The 14,618-nt window shown below is 38.7% G+C and overlaps 1 protein-coding gene across 5 annotated transcripts in view; it reads right to left on the minus strand.

The window, feature by feature from the left end:
* Positions 1-14,618, minus strand: part of LOC111147612 (BBX, HMG-box containing) — a 278,763-nt gene that overhangs the window by 27,485 nt on the left and 236,660 nt on the right. For all 5 annotated transcript variants that reach the window (XM_022503790.1, XM_022503808.1, XM_022503800.1 and 2 more), the window contains 3 exons: positions 9,887-10,895; positions 8,778-8,916; positions 5,598-5,746 (listed from right to left, as the gene is read on the minus strand). In XM_022503790.1, the coding sequence (XP_022359498.1) occupies positions 5,598-5,746; positions 8,778-8,916; positions 9,887-10,895 (1,297 nt within the window). The remainder of the gene's footprint in view (positions 1-5,597; positions 5,747-8,777; positions 8,917-9,886; positions 10,896-14,618) is intronic.

Raw genomic sequence — 14,618 nt, forward strand, 5'->3', positions numbered from 1 at the left:
CGCTGGAATGGTGTTTAGCAGATGACTGGTTCTGAATAGTATCTGCTGCATGAACAAACAAAGTTCTTAAACCACTGGTTGGCACAAAGTAAGAGCTCAAGAAATTACCTCTGTCGCTATTATTACCAATAACAGTGAGTTGTGCAAGTGTTTTCTGATGACCACACCAAGTCACTCTTTTAAATAACCAAAAGCAAATACTTCTGGATTAGCTGATGGTGGTTTGAAACAGAGATACAAAATGGCTTGTTGACTTTTTTGGGGGGGTGGTGAGGGAGTGAGCAACAAGGTAAAGAAAATAAACAAATACAAAAATATACAGTATGTGTACATGCTACATTAATATTATAGGTATTCTCTATAATCCATTTGCAGTCACTACCTCCTATGTATTTTATACAACCCAGGAAATCCAGGGCAGGTGCACCTGAATGATAAACAGGCAATCACAGGAAAGAAAAGTGGGAGAAAGCAGAAAAACAATTCTGAGACCTCTTAGGACCATAAGGATGGATGAAATGGGTTAGAAAGAAGCAAAGGATACATATTTTCAGACCCAACCATACTCAGCGAAATCTGAAAAGTACAATTTAAGGACAAAGCTAAAGATAGAGGTTGTCAATTTTAACATGAGAAAAGAACATCCAGAGTGATTTAGTACATAGAGAATCTTCCGTAGACTTTTATTTTTAAACTTCCTTGCTCCTAGTCATCCCCTAAACTATAGCTATAAAACAAAACTTCAGATAAAAAAGAAAGTGACAAATTGAAGGAGTAATAGACAAGATATAATTACAGTCACTGAGAAGCAGCAATTTCAGAGTCAAGAAATGAATGATCTGACTTCTGCTCACCACTATGGTACATATGTGTGATATTTTGTCTAAAGGAAAATAAAGTCAAAATTTCTAATAAATAGCACATACGAGGAAATTCGCTACCATTTTTTCCTTAGTTAATTATTTAACACAGAAACGTACATGGAGGGAAAAGAGAAAAGAAAGTAGGAAGTGAAAAGCAGAAAAGAGTTTTAGAAGGAATGGTTCAGGAAGCAAAAAATTGCAATGGAGGGTGCCTGGCTGGCTCAGTCGGTAGGGCACGCCACTCCTGATCTTGGGGTTGTGAGTTCCAGCCCCATGTCGTGGGTAGAGATTATCTTTAAAAAAATGTAATAGTCTTTCACTAAACTACTAGGCCAAGTTCTGATCCTATCTCTTTCCCTCATCTCCCTACCAAATTGCTTGAAAGAGTGTTTGAATCAGCTTCTACTTCTTTATGACAAAAATCACTTGTTGCTGGCATGGAAACTAGCTTAGGAGTGGCTCTATTTTGGGGCTGCATGGCCTGTATTGTGATGCTATCCATCTTCTTTGCACCTAACTTCACAGCTGGGGAGGAAATTGAAAACCCCAATCTGAGCAGATAAGAGGACTGCGACAGAGACATTAACAGTAACCTTTCTAAAACATTGATATTATTCACAGTTTGCTAAAAAATGGACATTTTAGGGTAAGGAGCTGTAGTGACACAGGAGCCACTTCAGTATTAGCCTGGTATGGTAATTTTTTAAGGTCTGCAGTTAAGGTGAATTAAGTGAACCTCGTTCTTTAGAACTGTTGTAGGGAACAAAGGTTATGCGTGACTCGAATGATGGTGGCTTACACCCAGGTTCCATGGTTTCATCTTTCTAAGCTATAAAAAGAGCAAAAGTTTCATTCTAAAACTAGGCTGTCATTTTTGTAATAGACACATAAATAATAAATAACCAATGAAGCAATAAATTCCTTTGTCATAATTTATGGCAAAGTGCTCCCAGCTGCTGGGCATGTGGATCTGCTGAGTTAAATAAGTCTGAGTAAACCCAGTCACAATCAAGTTGGGATTCAGTGAGGGGCAGGAACTAGCTCACTGGGCTGGACAAGAATGCCTTGTTCCGGAGCTCAGGATTGTATATGGTGGTCTGCCTTTTACATCCACAAATGTGCTGTCACCACATTCCTGAAAATGTTTGGTGGTGATGAAGATGCTCAAACAGTTTAAAAGGGCAAAACAGAGAGTTCTTACTAAAATGGAAGCTATACCTTCCTGATACAAAGAGCCGGTCAGGCTGACATCAGCTCTCGGTCCTCAGTTTGGCTCAACCCCAAACAGGGGATTCTGTCCTCAACCTTTAATTTTGTAAACCTGCTTCTTTTATTACCACTGTGATTTTTTTTTTTTTTTAAATCTCAAATCCATAATCATTGGAAATTCCAGTCTTAAAATATAAGCATGGACTGGAAGAAAAATGAGGACCGACAGCATGTTTGATAATAGGCTAAGGAACAATGTGAGAAGACTGAAGAGATACAGAAGGAGAAGCAAAGTCAAGGGTCAAGCTGGGACAAAATTTAAACACTCTAAGTTAAACTCAATTAACTTTTTCTCCATGACCCTACTTATTCTGAAAATTACTATTCTGTAGAGCACTCTGACTTCTGATACTTTTATAAAAAGTGCTTCATACATTAACAATATACTTAAAATAATGTGTCAAAACCTATCTCTTAAGTTACAATGAAATTTAGACTTAGATTTTAAAGCCTTCATTTGAACATACACAAATAACTATGAGAGATAAACCGGAAAACATGGCAGGCTTGGGTTGCCTCAGCTGAACGGCACCAGAAGTTAGATGGATTTCAATTTAGTAGGTCATTTGTTCTTAGAAGCAAAGGGAAATTCTTTTCCTAGGTCGTCGAGTCTGCCTCTTATACTGTAGCCTGAGCCCAGTCAGAGGAAGGTGGCATTTAGTGATTTTCATCCATTTTTATTGTAGAGTTTCTGACAAGACCCTTTACACAGACATAGGGGGCAGGGCAAAGATGGTGGAGGAACAATGGACAGGAAGAGACTCCTTGGAAACAGAGATGTAAACAAAGAGGCCACTGGGAAAGCAGAAGTGTAAACCTCAGCAGATACTATGTTGCTGAGATCTAGAACTGTATAAATGCACACATAACCATTTCCTCTCAACACCATTTCAGAAAAACTCTATACATTTTATAGAACCTGGAGCAGCTAAAAAGAAGTGTGTAGTACAAGGCAGGGGAAAACAAATAATTGTTGAGTGATAAACACAAGAGAAACTATACACAAAACACCAAACTGTTGGAGAAGAAATGAAGTTTCCTATGGACACATCCTCTTTTGTTAATAAACTAATGATCTCATATACACAGTTTTTGCTTTGAACAATTCATTATGCAAAGGTGCAAAGAGTCTAGAGTCTAAGGAAACAATCTTCCCTATCCTCTAAAGATCAGACAATTACAGCACAGCTGGTATGATAATTTCATTAATAACCTGTAGGATAGTACACTGGTGCTGCTAATGCCAAATTATAATTAGTTACAAATACTATTTCTTTAGTTTGCTAAACAGAGAATATATTAGTTTCTGCTTTATTGTAACTGCATTTTGCTCCAGGAGTCAGAATGCAGAGCAAAATCCGGTCTTGAAACACTCTTACCTACGTGATTACTGATAGACTGTAAGGACCCAGTGCCTTGGTGGTTTGAGAGGCGTTAGCAGAAGAGTTAAGATGATACTCTACGAGGTATAATCCAAAGCTCCAAAAAGCTACTTCACATCGAAAGAAATACTGTTAATCTCAGCTGGGAGAGGAAAAACATACAACAGATAACTAAGACCCAAGAGAAGGTCTCATGAAAATAGATCCTAACTCAGGGTTTTATAGCTTTACAAAAATAAATCTATTGTTACATTCCCTGATAGATAATTTGGCCAACTTCAGGGCTTGAAAATGAATGTCTCAAACTACCAGGAGTGGAGGAAGAAAATACATCCTGTACATCAATCAATTAAGTTCCATTTTATTGGCTTGTCAGGTATTTATCAGCAACTTTAAATCCAAGAATTACAGGAGCTCAAGGCACCTGGCATCTTTGGGTTCGTGGACTCCTTTGCCTATTCCTAGATGTCTCCAGGGCACAAAGACTGTCACTCCATTTGCTAATCCATTACAGTTGCTCAGCTACCTACCTGTCAACAAGGCTACTTTATTTCTTTCCTACTTATCTTGGAAGATCTCGACACAACCGTATTTTATTTTCCCAGATGAGCAAACTTGGTGATGCAACATTTTTTTTTTTTAGTTTTTTATTCACTAGATTTATTTTTATTGACCACAGAGGAAAAACCACGCTAATTCTGAAATCACTTTTACGTTCCTCTCTGCCTTTAATCACAAAGGGGGAATTTTCTTTAACCATACAGATCTACCTTGAGATACAGATCTCAAAGCGACCCTCCTCAGTTGTCAACTGCAGTGTGCTAAGGGAAGTTTTAGGTCTTGAGGGAGAAAGGTTTAAGTTTCTTTAAAGAAACCATAATTTTTCCTCGACCTTATACAGTCCCTCTAAATCCATGAAATTGTGTCTGCTTATTAATATTTATCTCTGATCATTATCCACGAATGTTAGAATTTAGCAAGATTTATGCAAAGATATGTATCATATTATATCTATCCATCCATCCATCCATCCATCTAAAATATACCAAAAAAGGGTCTGATTTGACATGAAACAGGCAACAGGTAGCCACTTTTGTAGGGTAAGTAAAAAAGTCTTCCATCAAATCCTGCACGCCAACAGAAACTCGGCCACATTGAGTTCATCATCTCTCCATTCACTGTCCTTATAGGAGATGAAGAGAATGAAGTCTTTCACACCTGTATGGAAAACTAGAGGTACATTTCCCCACCAATCTTGAGACCTAAGTAAAACGAGAAGACAAGTTTCTCAATGAGAGCAGTGCTGCCATTTTGGGCAGGACAACCCTTTATCATGCTTGAATGTCCTGAGCAGGCTACCATGCTGAGAAGCCCAGCCCCCATCCCCCATATAACGGTGGTCTCACACTCTCCAAAACCCCCCTCTGAGCTACAGCGTTGCCCTTGATGAATGCTGATACCCACCCAAGACATGCTGATAATTTTGAAAGCTTCCCTGATCTCCACAGGGAAGAATCTGATATTTTTCAAAATGAATATGCTTAAATAATATTTTTCTAAACTTAACAAAACCACTTTTAATGTACTGCTGGAGGAGGATTATTTGCTTTTGGCTTCATTTTCATTTGGTTCAGACAGTTGGTAAAGAATGGAGTGTTCTGATTAGGCACATGAAACCGTTTCACAGTCCCAGAATCGAACCTGTTACAGATACAGTGAACAGAGGAACTAGGCTCAGCCAGCAGTTTCTGCTCAAGAAAAGCTCCACATCTCCAAGTTAGAATTCTGGAGAGCAGGAAGTCGAAGACCATGTGTAGCACTTTCAAAACAGCCACACCTTTCAGGGCAAATGTGAAGGCCGAGATGGCAGAGAACAGAGGCTGAGAAGATTAGGAGGGAAAGAAGGGAGTGAGAAGCGAGGCAGGAACCATACTAAGAATCCCGGAAAGCAAGCTAAAATTCCAACTGGTTACCACATCACTGCCTCAATCTAGATCCAATTACGTATCTAGAGGGAGCTGCAGAAGCACAGAAGAGCAGAGAGATGCCAGCCTCTCAGCAAGAGGCATAGCACACATCTAACCTTTGCTGGTTTTAGTCGGTTCTGAGGACATGTTTCCAGTCTTCTTCTTTTTCCTTGGGACAGGTACGCATTTCCGGTCAAATGTAACAGGACTATATTGAGGGAGGCTGTTGAATTTTTTTTCAAATTCTTCATCCAGCTTTGCTGAGCTAGTAAGAGAAGGGGGATTGCATCGATCAGCACATGACATAAATATTTAAACAGAAAATGATATAAGATAGATTTTAAGATATTCCATTTTAAAACAGGGTCCCCGAGAATTAGGGCACTGTTGATAAATTCTGTGCAAGGACAAAAACATCTGTTCAGAAATGCCTGAGAAGAGTTATCAGCACAGCTTTCTCAGTCAATTCCCATGAAAGGTTATCTTATTGCCTTAGAAAAGCAGAAACGTAATTTAAAATATAAGAATATTTTTGAAATTCTCTCCATTGGCACGGACATTTTTCATTAAGTTCAGTACAATACATATTCCATCCAGACAAGTTTCCCATTCTAAAGGTTCGTATATATGTATCTACATTGGCAAGCTTATTGGCAATAGGGTATAGATCGGTACTTCTCTTTTTAAGAAAATATTATTGACTAGTACTTGATTAAAACATATCCAACACACAAAGAAAACAAACAAAAATTCTGAATATCAGAAACATTCCTGAGAGTGGACCAGGATGATGATGAAGCACTCAACGAGGAAATCCAGTTTTCAATGAACACACTGGCAGAGAGGCAGCTGCACTTTAATGCAAACCATGATGACTTCAGAAATGGCACCAGCAAAGTTGGGAAATCCTTGGGCTGCTTCTGCCTCTCTAAGGCCCGCACCCAACCATGGCAGCATGCCTGCTGGATCCTTGCTGAGACTTATTAACTAAGAAGAAACCTAAACAGATGGGAGAAGCTACAGCAGAACGGCTGTGTCCTGGATGCAAAATGGAAGGCATTCTGGGAAGAGAGCAGCCTTGAATTAACTTACAAGAAGCTAACGGCTCATGTGTTAGGCTGCTACACAGGGGTTATATTTGAGTTGTGTCGCCTAAAACTGTTCTGTCTGGAGGAATATACAAGAGTTGGGCCGCAGAGACAAGATAGCCCAAAGACCATCAGAACGGTCAATGGAAAAAGGCCGTTACTCAGTTCTATCAAAGCAGGGAAGACGTTAGGTGGGAGTGACACTCGGTCCTTAAACAAAATTCTTTTCATCCAGTTCAAAGACATTTGTGCTAATGGAAAATCAGACAGTAACCAGATACTATCAGAAAGGGATCTATAATTTTGTGAATTTCTCAGATAATCTGAAAAACCAGAAGAATATTAGGAAAATGCAAGCTAGGTCTCATAAGATCCCTTGGGGCTTTCTTTTCTTTTCTTTTTTCACCTAGAATACTCACCTATGTTTTACTTGGGGAGGTCTATAAGTTAGAACTGCCAATACTCAGTGAATTTTTCTCGGCTACAAACAGCACCTTTTCTGTGATAAAAGGGGTTAACATGCTCATTTAGGAATCTCAGAGAAGACTGATAGGAACTAGATTTCTCACTGTTCATCCACTGTGTTGGTGTGTTCTAAACAAAGCAGACCCAGTCTAATTCTGACAGGCCTATATAAAGGGGAGGAAACAGCAAAGACCAGAGATTTACTGTTGATGAAAGCCTGCAGAAAAACCAAAGTCCCAGTTACATACATGCGCCTTCCTTAGAAATTAATAAAATAAAAACAACCCCCAAACCAATCTCTTTTCAGAGACAGATTTTCAAAAGATTGTTTCACTTTTCTTGTTCCCAAAGAAGACTGGAGGAAACACCTCTCTCACAGGGTCAGCTACGTCTAATGGAGGCAACAGAAACCTTTCTGCTGGAGAGTCTTAAAGCCTGCTTTATTCCCCCAAGACTTCAAAATGCCTGCAGTTGAGACCTGCTCCTCTCTGCGACTAGACCCACAGGGCACTGGTAGTTCTGGAAGGTAAAGAGCACCAGTCCTGAACTCAGTGGTCCCATTTTTAGGAAATTCTGCATTTGAAAATACCATTTGACAATAATAAATACAAGAATTTTCATGTAACTGTTTAAACACAGTGTAGGCAAAACTAACGAACTATTTTGGACATTTAAAATATTAGAAAGGAAATACATAATTATAAAAATATCACCTTAAAATAAATAATCCTGAGAATTTCACAACACGAGAAATAATTCCCACTCTCCTACTTTGTGATAACGTAGAGCCTTAGCATTAACCAGATTCTAAAAGCACTATAACTTCCGAGGGGGGAAAAATTATTCCACTAACAGAAACGCAAATATTTATGAATAAACCAAATACAATACTCCCAATGCATGGAATTTGCATAACTTTAAACACACTTATGAAAAAATATGGAAAATATAAAGATGTACTTATTTCTATTCAATGTATTCTTTTTCAAATGGGGCTAATAAGTCTCGAAGGGTTTTTAAAATAGTACTACTGAATATGCAGATGCTTTCCATACCAATATAAAGCACTGAATCTCCTAACAAAATGTTTTATATTAAGAATCTTTGGAATAACATTAAAAATGAAATAATTCTTAATGACTTTACCTTGATGTATGTTATTTGCTTGAGACTGCATTTCAACACATAATTAATTACTGAATATTCTCTGTAGCAGGAGAATAGTCAATTTCACGTTTTTATCTTACAGCAATAAAACATGGTTTAAACAAAAAAGGTTAGATAGAGGTAGAAACATAATTTTATTTACCTTGCATTTTTGAGCTGTCATTTTATAAACACAATACATAACCTTTAGAAATATTAAATAAAATACGTCCAGTAAGCAAAATGGGCAAAATGTAAACATGCTTATAGAATATCCACTGTAAACCTCAGATGGCAAAGTGTGTCCTGGCAAAATTAAAGGATTTACAATGTCACACCATTAATACATGGTGGGCCTCAATTCAAACTCAGGCTTACATCCAAAATCGACATACTTTATACTAGACCTAAAATGAGAATGAATGTCAGTCACAGAACCACGTTACCAGCAGGGAACATGTGATACGCTAGATTTCTGTTCTCTTACTGTGCTCGAAGACTAGAAGTGCTGTATGAATCCTCAAGAATAAGCAGTTAGAGATTTATGTTTACACTTAGGTTCCAAGCAGTGTGCTGACTGTGCTCACAGGCACTTACCCAAGGAGAGAATCTTCCTTTGACTTTGTCTTCTTGAACTTCTTGCTCCCACTGGTCCCACTCTGGTTAAATGTCCAGCTTTCTTCATTCCAACACCCTTCATGGTCAGAAGAGTTTCCTTTTCCTGAGCTTCGTTTCCCTAAGGAAATTTAAGGGAAAGAATGCAGTTTGTATATTGGGATGAGGTTGCCTCGCTGACCCCTCAGGTATCATTTGCACGATGCTATTTGTAACTGTTTCAATTTCAGAGTCCTCCAAGTGGTTCATGACGGAATACAACACACAAAAAAAGTGTACAGTCCTGAGATCAGTTGGCCTGTCACAACTCAACAGATAGTGTGTGTACTGTGTGACTCCAGAGAGACTACTACCAGTTTTTCCATTAGAGATTCAGACTAAGGTGCAGAAGCCTTTTGCTGGTAGGCATTATTAATTCTAATTTCCCCAAGACTTTATGGGAATGATATCCCTGGAGAACTCTGTACTCCCAAGGATCTTCATTCAGGTCTTGTTAGACCCATTACTCACAGATCTCTGAGCTGGAATTTACCTTGGCAAGAGGTAATTCCCTAGCCAGATGCTGTATTTTAAAACAGATGAATTTATTTAAAAAACACTCTGTGAAATAAAGGTGTACATATGAACTGGTTTAGGGTTTTGAAGAGCTCTTCACTTTAGTTTAAGTTTTGAGTGCCTAATGGAGAGGGCTAGATAAGTTATTTGCTTTGGGAGCCTATAGGTCAACATTCTGCCAAATATACTTGCTTGATTCAGTAAATTCTTTCCATTGGTTTTAAAAAACCAGACTAAGAGCTCCAAACATGCTCAGCTGATCCTTCAAAACGAGAAGCCAACCCATATCAGTTTAAAAAAAAAAAAGGCTTGAATTACTTTGAATCCTAAGAACTACCCACAAAAAGAATATAAAATCTCCTCAATGGTGTAGGGAAAATGACAGATGTATATGAACTACAAGCCACAAAGAACTGTACAAACGTAAAATATTGTTTTGCTACCACACTGCTCTCTATGGTGGTGCTTCTCAAGGAGTCTGAAGGAGAAATCGGCTAGGTTTCCATAGTCTTTTCATTTTTGCAGAAGTCACTTACCTCTGTCAACATTAGCTCGCAGAGAGGTGAGCATGCCTTCAGACACCAGGGTTTTATAAAGAGCACCTTTGCAAGAACGCTCAGATTTCCGGGAGCCACAAGTCTCTATTTTTCTGTGACAGTCACTGTCCTCAGGCTTGGCCTGTCCCGATAGGCTGGGTGGTAACACCTCCTCCGTGGGGGTCAACGGTTCTGCTTTTATACCCTCTGGCACCTCACCAGAAATGTTCTTGCTGGCAGAAATACTAATAAAATCTGGAGGTCTTGACTCTTTGGTGGTGTCTGAGGATTTCTCCTTTGACATTTTCTTCTCTCTTGATTTTACTTTTTTCTTTGGTGGCTTGGCATCCAAAATGCTTCCCTTGCCACTTGAGGATGTGCGGACCTTCTTGCGAGGGGTTGCTCCAAGTTTCTCAATGCCCCAGTCTCCCTTTGCAACAGCTTCAATGGTGTAGATGACACTCTCGATGTCAGACTCTGAAGACTGCCTCTTTTTGCAGGTCTTCTTGGGTGTGGATTTATCATTTCCGTGTCGATCCATTTTGCTTTTCTTCTTTTTCTTTTTTAGCTTCTCTGGTTTGTTTAATGCTGTGGGATCTTCAATGATCATAATTCCATGTGGATGGCACATGTGATCCTTTCTACTGGGAACGTCGCTTATTATGATCTTGCTACTGGCAGAATAAGAAAAATCGGGGAAGTGACTACATTGTTGATCTTCCTCTAGTTCTTCCTTTTTAATTTCTTTGGGATCTTCCATTTTTATATCCATTATATCCTCCATTTGCAGCTCCTCAAAATTTCTTAGTTCCTTGGAATCTCTCACGTTTTCCTTAGCTGATTTTTCAAATTCTGCTTCCTTCTGTACCCTGGCTTCATCTGTTTTCTCCATTTTTATTTCTCTTTGTTCCTTTCCCTTCTCCAATTCTTTAATTCTTCCACCATCTGATTCTTTCGCCTTTATTAGCTTTGAGTCCTCCATTTTAACCCCCTCTGATGCCAGACACATCTAAACGGTTCAGACAAAAATGGGAGAATAGCAAAAATATAGCCTTATTATGCTATACTTGAAATTAGCTTAAACTTTTTAAGTCCATCCCTCTTAAAAAATAATCAAAACAAACTTTACAATGATCAGCCCACTTCTGCCAAACTAATTTAAATGACTCAAATTAATAAAAGGCTTTAGGCATATTCATTAAACTCTAGACAAGCATATACCCAAATGCTCATTTTCCAGTTTCATCAAAGCTTTTTCTGTGAAAACACGATTTGGGAGAAGGAAGAGGGGCTCCAGACTTGGATGAAAGACTGGAGGTTGAGTCTTAGTTTTGCTACTAGCTTAGTTTGTGGTCTAGAATGAGAATGAGATGTTTCACCCTTACTGCTCTGTTGTCTTTGTTTAAAAAAAAAAAAAAAAAAAAAAGGATGGTAAGAATAGTTGTCTCAGAGGATCCTATGAGGTCTGGAGAAGACAATATACTGATGGAAATTCTGACTAAACAATCCCCAGACTGTTCAGATGTTTGCCTTTTATGTTTTCCTTGGGGAAATGAGAAAAACAGCAACATTTTTTACCTACCCACTTGAAATAAAAAATGAAGAGATGACTCATTAAAAGACTACAGAAAGTTTTGGTTAATGAAAAAGACGTGGCAGTCCTCAGATGCTGACAGATACAAACCTGAGGATCGCAAAAGTGCTTTAGAACTAAGTGGTGGTGTTTCCTTTTTTTTTTTTTTTTTGAAGAGTCATTGACTGGCAGACTTGATCTGATCTGACCTTACTGACCTGCAACTTCTGACCAGAACTAATGTGAAATTGCTTAATGTCTTAATTCCTCACACGTAACAGGACTCTTCATATGCTTTTGCTATCAGAATCTTCACACATTTGCATTATGTCCTGAGGGAATTAACTGCATAGTGTAAAATGCAGATACTATATCATTTTCCTAAAATCTGAAAAGTTCTGAATACCAAAACACATCTGGCGGCAATTTGGTCATGTTTTTAAACTCCCCAAATTTTACACACAGGACCTTAAAGAAAACTCTTGCCATCTTCCTAATCCAGCTCCTAGGTACCTCAAAACTTTAATCTAAAGCTATTTGCTGAAATGGGAAACTGCAGCTTACTGTAAAATTTATTTTCAATACCCAGGTTTTCATTCATAAACATTCCCTGCAGGGCTCCCGAGTGCCCAGCCCCATGCAGGATCCTAAAGATACAAAGATCACCCTCAGGGCTCAGACTTCCTTTGCGGGGACATGATTAAATACACCGAGCAGCTTGGAATGATGGTAAATATGGGACCTGTTATTGTTGCCTCCCTTGGGAAAATAGTAAACAAAACTGAAATAACCCAGCATGCACAGCACCCTTGCTCTTTCTGCAGCAAAATCAAGACGAAAAGATGAGAGGTGGCACCATGATTCGTGCATGAACCTGGTAGCTGATGTGCCTTGACCTACACAACCACTTCTGCCGTCAAAGTAACATCCGCCATCATCAGTCTGAAGGAACTGCAAAGCCAGCAGCAGAAGCTCCATCAAGTCAAACACTGCTAGTCTTTAATAAATGGGTTAATTTGGGGCACCTGGGTGGCTCAGTGGGTTAAAGCCTCTGTCTTCGGCTCAGGACATGATCCTAGGGTCCTGGGATAGAGCCCCACATCGGGCTCTCTGCTCAGCAGGGAGCCTGCTTCCTCCTTTCTCTCTCTCTGCCTGTTTCTCTGCCTACTTGTCATCTCTGTCTGTCAAATAAATAAAATATTTAAAAAAAAAATAAATGGGTTAATTTATGTAACCAAAAAATAATAATTAATAATTCAAATATCAGTAAGTTCCTCTCTCTGCCTTTGAGGATTCATCATGAGGCTGATGACGACGACTGGGCCAAGGGCAGCAAAAATATTCTTAGCCATCACTCATTTTACCTATTTTGTATTAGCAACTTAGAAGAAAAAGAGTATTGGGATTTCTGAGCCCCCAAATCAAGCACATGAGTAAGAAATTGGTACTTTTTAAGAAAAAAATCACCAGTTTATCAAATGGCAAATTATTAAATGTTAAATCTATAAGACTCATTTTTGAAACAGGTTAGACATTCAATTAAATGTCAGGTCCTCTTTTACCTCATTTCCCCCCTTAGTACTTTCAGTGCATCTCAAATCTTTCTGTGAGAATTATGATTGGTAAGTCTGAAAAAAAAGTGGGGAAGGGGAAAAGGAGGCAGATCATGCAAGTTTTTTTTTTTTTTTTTTTTAAAAATAAACATGAGAAGAGCACCCAGCCCTTCCTATCATTCACAGGGAAGATCCAAAATACTGTGGATTCATGACAGAGCTATCTTTTTTGGGAAATCTCGTAAGTTAACTTTTAGACCTCAGCAAATAACTATGAATACAGGGAACTTCCCTTTAGTAAACCTTACCACACACAAGATCAAAGCAAAAATGTTATTTTCATTATGAAACACTGCTACATTTAATTATCCCTGCATGTTTTACTCTCACCGGAGAATTTGCTATTTTGCATCAATTCTGAAATAATTTTTATTTTCCTTTCTCGATCATTCTAGCCCTTCATGAATAACTATCCCACATGCAGACAGCGACTATGTTAGTTCTGCAAAGAAGATCTGAAAGGTGTCCTCAATGTGGATTTTATGGTTTTGCAGCCACTATCACTCTGGTGACCTTTAATAAGTCATTCCAAGAGCTGTGTCCCACACGGACACTGGTTTTTATAGTGGTATGCCAACAGTTTGTATTTGCATAGGTTCATCTTAGCAAACCTAATAATACTTCGCAAACTCCATTCTCTGCTTCAATATATTTCAAAATGATTCTCCTCATCACCCCTGATAGGATTCCACAGCTAGGAATGAAATGGAACAAATGCAGACATTCACTCTGGGGACATATTCCAGGAAATAGCATAATATTTCTTGTGGAAGTAATTACACCAGGCACTAGTCATGCCTTACCTTCCTTGTTTCTGGCTCTTAAAAGTACCCCCCCCCACAGAGGATGTTAATCCTAAATTGTAAGAAAAATAATTATATTGCTGGAAGTAAAACTATTAAAATAAAACAAAAACTCCAAGTCAAAAAATACAAATCATAGATCTCGCCAACCAAAACCCAAAACAAACACAAATCAGACTCTCAGAGTTGGGTGTCAGTCTAGGTCACCTAATTTAACGTCCTTCCCCATGCAGAAATTCATTTTACTACAATATTCCCAAGACTTAATTATCCAACTTTTTGCACAAAGACAGTGACCATATTAGAGGGCTGTTCTCTCTGAAATCTTTAAAAATTTGAGGAAAAAACTATCATTCTGTCAGTACTAGTTGTTCCCTGAAGTCACATGAAGTAATCCGCTTTCTCTCATGTGACAGACTTCCAAAACCTGGAAGACAGGTGTTATGTTCCCATAAGTCTTTTCTCCTGGCATAACGTCCCAGTTCCCTTAACTGCTCATCACACATGAAGGCTTCCTGACTTTCAAAAGTTGAGACCCTCTTATCTACATGCAGTCCTGGGGTCCTGAAGCGAGAACTGGGTTTTATATAAGCTGGGTTCAGGACCAACTACCACAGTGCTTGCCCAAGGCCCCACTTTGACTTGAATCCATATGAGGCAACAAAGGCTGAGAAATGGGCAACGGTATTTGCTCTACTGCGTTGTTGTGATGCAAAAAGTATAGACACAAAACTTAACATAAA

Source organism: Enhydra lutris, unplaced genomic scaffold, assembly GCF_002288905.1.
Source record: "Enhydra lutris kenyoni isolate GAN:26980312 unplaced genomic scaffold, ASM228890v2 scaffoldscaffold2, whole genome shotgun sequence".
Lineage (NCBI taxonomy): Eukaryota > Metazoa > Chordata > Mammalia > Carnivora > Mustelidae > Enhydra > Enhydra lutris.